At 44.6% G+C, this 8,459-nt stretch overlaps 1 protein-coding gene across 1 annotated transcript in view; it reads left to right on the top strand.

The window, feature by feature from the left end:
- Positions 1-8,459, top strand: part of clcn2a (chloride channel, voltage-sensitive 2a) — a gene marked incomplete at its 3' end in the record, with an annotated part of 35,572 nt that overhangs the window by 13,471 nt on the left and 13,642 nt on the right. Inside the window, exons 3-6 of the mRNA XM_080010368.1 lie at positions 5,877-6,008; positions 6,711-6,839; positions 7,247-7,380; positions 7,701-7,781. Of these exons, the coding sequence (XP_079866494.1) occupies positions 5,877-6,008; positions 6,711-6,839; positions 7,247-7,380; positions 7,701-7,781 (476 nt within the window). The remainder of the gene's footprint in view (positions 1-5,876; positions 6,009-6,710; positions 6,840-7,246; positions 7,381-7,700; positions 7,782-8,459) is intronic.

Raw genomic sequence — 8,459 nt, 5'->3', positions numbered from 1 at the left:
GGCGAAGTACCAAAAGACTGTTTGGGAACGACTGAGATCAAACTTCCCATGAACACTGTCATTTACACCTCTCTGTGACAATTTCCCACCGACACTTAAAATCTATCTTTTGGGGCTCAAACACAGGATGAGGTGCATGAGGACTAAGTAAGCAGTGTATTTAGCTTATTAGTAAGAATATGGTCTGCAACATACTGAGCACAGGGATGGACAGTGGAGAAAGTGGATTACGCTGCCCGAGTGGCTTAGAAGTTTCTGTGGATGATTTGATACTTTATTTTTACTGTTTCTTTTCACTGTGTAACTGGGTCACCATTGAAGTCCATTGTAACCTGTGAATCCAAGGTGCTAGCATACAAACAAGAGGAATAGGCCGAAGAATCATACTTGGACACTGGACTTGTGGCAGAAAGTGATGATAAACAACAAAAAGCCTTTGGAAGTGGATCACTGCCACAAAGGAACAAGCAATAACCTTTTTAAAAGCCAAGTTTCAATTCTCTAGCTGGTGATACTCAAATTCATTTTAAGGTGGACTTTAAAGTGGACGTTAAGTTTCGGATGACAGTGACTGGTGTCCTGCCTCTTTGAATCCGCATGTCCGCACGCACTGGGACACAGAATCATAACAGCACAACCTGAGAGAAAATGCAAAAATCAATCAAAATAGTCTTAAATAGTGCAGTGTGTATAATTTACGGAACGTACTTGGCAGAAATGGAATACAATATATGGAATATAATATTCAGAAGTATGTTTTAATTAGTGTACAATCCAATCAAAGTACAGTCCACCGAGCGTGCAGCGTGTTTTTTGGGCTCGCAGACGCATCATAGAGAGAGGAGGAATATTGAAAACAACAGCGATTAAAACAATTTTTAACAAGCAGTTTGATCACATTGTGATGCTTGGCAGGGTAGACCAGACACACGCAATGAAGGAAAGCGCGGACGGAACCTCTGTGAAAAGTCAAAGCCGCTTTGACTGCCTTACAACTACCCCGGGGTTCAGGTGTCCAGTCAGAAAATAACAACCTGGGATGACATTTGAATTGATTGCGCTCTATACAAAAACATTTCTCTGTATTTTTTATCTTGTATCTTGTATTTCTATTGAAAAAGCTTGGCTAACTGTGTGCGGTTGAAAATAAATAGACCTCTCAGGCAAAAATAGGTAAGTTGGTGGAGCCGCATCAAGGACTTATTAGGAAGCGTGCACTTACAGCACGCCGCGGCGTCCCCGTACTCTGCGCCATCGCGTCTGGTGGATTTCCCCCATTAGAATTAACCATTTTTATCTACATAGGAAGGCGGGTACGCTTCAAGGAGGCCGCCATGTTGCACCGCCATGTTTCTGCAGTAGCCTATAACGGACTAACCAAACACTGGCTCTAGAGAGGGCCTTCCGCGTTTTTCGCAAGTTTCCCGGCCACCGTCTTTTCCACGGAGGCTGCCTTGTTGCACCACCTTGGGGAGGGGTATTCATTTGGTTGAGACCTGGAACTCTGCAACCTCACTGTAAGATGCCACTAAATTCTACACACTGCACCTTTAAGCTATCAAAATATCAAAATTGATGTTTGACATTGTCTACTCAAAAGAGCTCCGTGGAAGTCATGTAATACTAAACACACTATGACTATTGTGCTTTTATCATTAATTTCCATTATAAGAAAAATAGGTTCTGTCAAGAAGTGATGGTGAGAGTTAAAATAATGTGTTTCTGTCATGGGTCCAGTCTCCAAGTCTGATTCTTCAGCCTCTTCCTCTTGTTTCTTTGCCTCAGCGTGTTGTTTGTCTCCCTGGCCCACACTAACACTAACGTTAGCGAATCAGAATTTTGTCAGTCAAATCGGATTTGACTGTTCAATATGAAGATTCGACTACTCGCTCTTTTCTTCCCCCCGTGAAGGCAGCCTCACTTCCGAAGGAATTACAGTTTTCCAAGTTCCCATGAACGCAGCATCGCTTCCTGCTTTGGAGTGCTGGGGCTGCTAGAATATAAAAATATATATGATTCCTCTTATTTATATATTTCTCATTGATGTGTTATCCCTGTGCATTTCTGTAAGCTTCTGTTTTTTCCTGTTATTATAATGCAAACTGACTGACAAAAGGCGGGTCTCTGACCGATGATTAGACTCGTCGACTTTCAGGGGGCAGTCCTAAGAATTGTTAATTTTTTAATTTTTATTATTATTTTTATATTCATGCAATTACCCATTCTGAGCGGCCCATAGCATTTGCCCTATGGCCAGATAGCCAATCCGTCACTGGAGTTTCATTAACGTGTCGTCAGTTCTGGATTCCGATAAGAATGGAAAGAATGTGAACTCTGTATAAGATATCTTTTTTTCCCAGGAGTTCCCCTCCAAAGGAAAACGGTACAGAACAAGTAGGCCAGATTTTGCTTGAGCCCTGACATATTTTGAATTGCAGCCAATCGTCTTTGACCCATCATTTGCATAAATTGGCCACAAGACACGCCGCCTAGTTTGAGTGGCATGGTGCTTAGTGACACACCGGGCTGAAGACAGGAAGGGCCGCTCCTGTCGCTCTCATTCCACCAGCCAATCAAGATATGGTGTAGGAAAAAGTACACACTGAGCACACACAGGAATAACTTGTGCAGCCCGAAAGGAGAGAAAAATCTCTGCATAATATTTTATGTGCGACCTCTAAAAGATCTCTCCGGTCGTGAGAAAAATTCACTGTGCGGTTTGTTCTTTGGTTGTGTTCTGAAGTGCAAACTTGGTGGCACGTGACATACACGGGATGCACAGCCCCACAGGAATGCACGTTTTTTCCAAGATGTTTTGTTGCCTATGCCAAGCAGGCGACGTGATGTAGCGCTCGCAAAGGTGAGGAAAATGTCTGGCAATTAGTTTGATTTCATTGCGTCCAGGCACAGGGGAAGACATCTGTCTGCTGCTGGGCCTGCGGGCGTGAGCACCAGCCAAGGTGTACTGGGCAAAGCGTCGCCTTCTAGGTGCCAGACACAAAGCCAGGATGTGTGTTTGTATATGCTGGTGTATGTTGGTGTGTGTTGAGGTGTATTGGGGTATATTCGGGTGTACATTGGGGTACGTTGGTGTATGTTGGTGTATGTTGGTGTATGTTGGTGTATGTTGGTGTATGTTGGTGTATGTTGGTGTATGTTGGTGTGTGTTGGTGTGTGTTGGGGTGTGTTGGGGTGTGTTGGGGTGTGTTGAGGTGTGTTGAGGTGTGTTGGTCTATGGTGGAATGTGTTGGGGTATATTTTGGGTGTACATTGGGGTACGTTGGTGTATGTCGGTGTATGTAGGTGTGTGTTGGTGTGTGTTGGGGTGTGTTGAAGTGTGTTGGGGAATGTTTGGGTGTGTGGGGTATGTTAGGAGTATGTTGGGGGGGGGGTGTTGGGGGTATGTTGGTGTGTGTTGAGGTGTGTTGGGGTGTGCTGGGGTATGTTTGAGTATGTTGGGGGTGTGTTGGTGTGTGTTGGGGTATGTAGGGATGTGTCATGTCAGTCTGGAGAACAGGAACAGGCAGCTAAGGGTTGAGGTCCGTGAGGAAAAGTGGGAAACACAACATCTCTACCAGTAATGCGTCATCTTGTGTGTGCATCCATGCGGAGTGTGTTGGTCCTGCGGAGTCCCATCTGCATGCGTGTGTGTGGTGCGTGGGCAGGCTGCCATCCAGCAGGTGGCCTCACTGGTGGGAAGCTTCGTGCATTCAGTCCCACTCCGTGTCCCCCCGGGAGCGCCACCATCCGCCCGTGACCCGAATCCTCCGCCGCGCAGCACCTGCTGAACTGTCTGATGCTCATCTGCCAGTCGACCGATCCAGCATGATACGTCTGTCTCGTGTGTCGTTCCCTGTCTGTCTGTATGTCTTCCAGCCACTCAGTCATTCAGTCAGTCTGCTTGTCTGTCTGTCTGCTTGTCTGACTGTCTGCCTGTCTTATCTCTGTTTGTCGGTCCTTCTGCCCGTCTGATCAATCACTCTTCCAGATTGTCTGCCTGCTAACTTTTCTGTTTGTCTATTTGTGTTGCGCTTTAATCCCTCAATTGCTTTTTGCCTCGAAAATCTTTGTTGTGGCTATTTTGGCTCCAAGTTAGGCGGTTTAAGAATGAAGTACTATTCATCGAATTGGGAATCCAGCCGTTTTTTTTAGGTGAAATATGGATCCTGCAAATGTGTTAGTAGCACATTCTTATCCTCTTGTGGGATGGACTCTGGTTGTTGAAGTGAATTCCAGGCTTTGGCAGTGTCCACAGACCAGACAGAGGAAATTGGTCCAGTTGATGCTTCTTTTAGCTGACCTAGCCCACAGTTAAAGATTCTAATGTAAGAATGTAAATTTATATCCCTGGCCTAGCTTTATTTTGCCTGCGCGTTCAATGAAATCCAGAACAAATTAATCCAACCACCCTCCCTCTCTTACCCTCTGTTTCCTCTTAACCAACTTTGCTTCATCATCCTTTTATTCTCTCATTTCACCCCAGCAAGCAAACACTGATCAGCCAAACATTACAACCACCACTAATAACCACTAATATTATGTAGCTCCCTCTCTCGCCACCAAAACAGCTCTGAGCCGTGGAGGCATGGACCCCACAAGACCTCTGAAGGTGTCCTGTGGTATCTGGCACCAAGAGGTTAGCAGCAGATCCTTTAAGACCTGGAGGTTACGAGGTGGGGTACCCACGGATCGGGCTTGTTGTTCCACAACATCCTGTTACAGAAATCAAAGGGTCGCTTTAATCTGCAGCCTGTCAGTCGCCGGTTTTAAATAAAGAGGCAGACAGATGCTGGTTTTTACCTGTACAAGGGTCGAGTCAGAGATGTGCTCTCGAGCAGCTCTTTGAGGCGAGTTTATTGAGTTTATTTTCAGGGAGTCAGAAAATATATGGTCAGTTTGGCGTCACAGATTTATACGCGTTCAAGATATGGTAAACTCTTGACACACCAAGGATAGTGAGGTGTTGTTCTTGCTCTGGGGGGGCCAAAAAGACGTTAGCATACAGACTATACTCCCATTTGGACGGTTTGGAAAACCATGGGAAAATAAAGATATGTGACTGAAGGATATATGAGGTTGTGTTCTTTATTATGTGTGTGCATATATGTTTATGTGATCACATAGATATATTGTTACAATCCCACTCATGCCTGATCGGATCGGACCCTAACCTCGGCCACATGATGTAGAAGAAAACATCGGACCAGGCAACCTTCTTCCACTGCTCCATATTCCACTTCTGACATTCATATGCGGTGGACAGGGGTCAGCATGGACACTCTGACCGGTCTGTGGCTACGCAGCCCCATACACAGCAAGCTGCAATGCACTGTGCGTTCTGACACCTTTCTATCATAGCAGCATTAACTTTTCCACCAATTTGTGCTACAGTAGCTCTTCTATGGGATCGGACGGGATGGGCTAGCTTTGGCTCCACATGACCCTGTCGCCGGTTCACCGGTTGTCCTTCCTCGGACCACTTTTGGTAGGTACTAACGACTGCATACCGGGAACACCCCACAAGACCTGCTGCTTTGGAGATGCTCTGACCCAGTCGTCTAAGCCATCACAATTTGGTCCTTGTCAAAGTGGCTCAGATCCTAACGCTTGCCCATTTTTCCTGTTTCCAACACATCAACTTCAAGAACTGACTGTTCACTTGCTGCCTAATATATCCCACCCCTAATATATCCCACAGTGACAGGTGCCACTGGAACGAGATGAACCATGTTATTCAATTCACCTGTCAGTAGTTCTAATGTTCTGGCTGATCAGTATTATCTCTCCGTCTTAAATCCAGAAATTGGCATGGTGGTCTTTTCGCTAATGTCTCTCTCTCTCTCTCTCTCTCTCTCTCTCTCTCTGTTTGTCCTCAGTGTGTGCGTCTCGCTGCCAGAAGTTCCTGATCTCACGGGTGGGCGAGGACTGGATCTTCCTCATCCTGCTGGGGCTGCTCATGGCCCTGGTCAGTTGGGTCATGGACTACGCCATCGCCTTTTGCCAAGAAGGTAGGGCCGCGGAAGAGGGACGCTCAAACTAAAAGAAATTACGAGAAGCCTACGGTAGTTAGGCAGTGAGCGGGACGAATACAAATGTAGGTTTTGTCTTTGCCAATGAATAATTCGGAAAACAAGAGACCGTGGGAAATTCTGCAATATTCCTCTTGAAGCGATGCGGTTGTTGTTTACTTGTCCTAAAATAACTTCACCAATCAGTCCTGAATACAACAAAAAACTACCTTTAGAAGAAGTTAAGAAAGACAAAATCAAAACGATAATGCATTGGCTTCAATATGACACCAACATGGTGAGGGGTGAGGCCGCGGCAAATTCTAAACGGCTGCAAAACTGCGCCAATACAATGGAATAAACATGGCGGAAGCAATGGATAGTGAAAGATTAGTGTGGGGATGAGGGAAGGTGAGAGGAGACATGAATACCAAGAAGGAGAAGGAGGAGAAGAAAAAGCGGGGATCCGTTCACAGCTGATGATTTGTGATGGATGGAGATTGTTTTGTTTTTTGCGTGCCGTATGATGGTAGATCAGAGGCACCGGCCTTGATGTCAAATAGTTCTGAGGTCCAGTTACTTATACTTGTGTGTGTGTGTGTGTGTGTGTGTGTGTGTGTGTGTGTGTGTGTGTGTGTGTGTGTGTGTGTGTGTGTGTGTGTGTGTGTGTGTGTGTGTGTGTGTGTGTGTGTGTGTGTGTAGCACAGAAGTGGATGTATGGCGGACTGGACAGTAATATGCTCCTACAGTACATAGCCTGGGTCACCTACCCTGTGGTGCTCATCACATTCTCAGCAGGCTTTACACAGATACTATCTCCGCAGGCTGTGGGTAAGACATGCACACACACACACACACACACACACACACACACACACACACACACACACGCACACACACGCACTTCAAACATTGTATACATATTAATGTGAATGCATATTAAAACTTGCCTACATTTTGAATCATGTAAATCGCTCTATAATGAGCCATGGGACTTGCAAGGACGCGGGCACTCGTGCAGAGGTCACACAGGGACCTGAGTCTGCAGCGAGAGCCCTGGAAAATCAATAAACCATCTGATCACACGGGCTATAGGAATATTCGTCTAAAGCAGCTTTTTCTTGCCCCCCCCCTGTCACTTAATGGCACTTACCCTCTCTTTTCCTTCCTGTCCTCTCTCTCTCTCGCTCTCTTTCTCTCTCTCTCTCTCTCTTTCTCTCTCTCTCTTTCGCCCACAGGTTCGGGCATTCCTGAGATGAAGACCATTTTGAGAGGGGTGGTGCTGAAGGAATACCTGACCTTTAAGACGTTTGTCGCCAAAGTCATCGGGCTGACGTGCGCACTGGGCAGCGGGATGCCCCTGGGCAAGGAGGTGGGAGACCCCACGCCTGTTTTGTTTTTTTCTTTCTCGTTCTCGTCAGTCTCAATCATAGCCGACATTGCCGTCAAAATTTCCATTTGTGGGAAATAATCTCCCGTTTTGCTCTTTGTTTTCTTAAAATTTTAATGTTTCGTCTGTGGATTGCTGATAAGGCTAATAATTGTCACCACGGGATAATGGTTGTCTGAATGTTGATACCGGCGGAGATTGAATCTAAAGCGTTTTGAATAATCGACTGAAAGGCGCCGCGACCTACATGTTGAAGTTGTCTTCCAGCGTCTTCATCTCCTCCCTCCTTTTCTCGCTCTCAGGGCCCGTTCGTGCACGTTGCGAGCCTGTGCGCCGCTCTCTTGAGCAAATTCATGGCGGCTCTGTTCGGCGGGACCTACATGGTAAGGCACATGAGCACGTTGCACACACATGTACACACACACATCCTTGGAGCGCAGGGCAGACAGAGCGATATGCACACACACACACGCACACATGTATTTTTGTTTTACGTTAGATGGATGGATGGATGGATGGATGGATGGATGGATGGATGGATGAATGGATTGATAGTTTACAGCAGCACACATCAAAAACAGTAGACAATAATAATAAAGTACTGAAAGATTTATTTAAAGAATTGACTACAAATTTGAAGAAATTGGCAATATAAAATAAACCCCCCAAAAAAATCAACAATAGAAAAATCACTGTATTGTAAATTCACATTCTGAATAAATTAGGAAAATTATACAAGTTAATAAAATAGATAAAATGTGTGTGTGTATATATATATATATATATATATATATATATATATATATATATATATATATATATAAACAGTATATACATTACATACATACATACATACAATATATAATTTTATATTTAGAATTATATACTATTGAAAATATAGAACATTTACTAAAACAATATACAAATAAAGAATAAATATAAAATCTTTAGTTTTTTTCAACAAATAGTAGTGTTACACCAAACGTATGACTGATTTAATTTCTTATTACTTATTTAATAGACATATTACTTATGACTACTCACCTACAATAAATCACGTT

Source organism: Zeus faber (genome assembly GCF_960531495.2).
Source record: "Zeus faber genome assembly, chromosome: 12".
Taxonomy (NCBI): Eukaryota; Metazoa; Chordata; class Actinopteri; order Zeiformes; family Zeidae; genus Zeus; species Zeus faber.
This window is presented reverse-complemented; position numbering and strand designations above follow the sequence as displayed.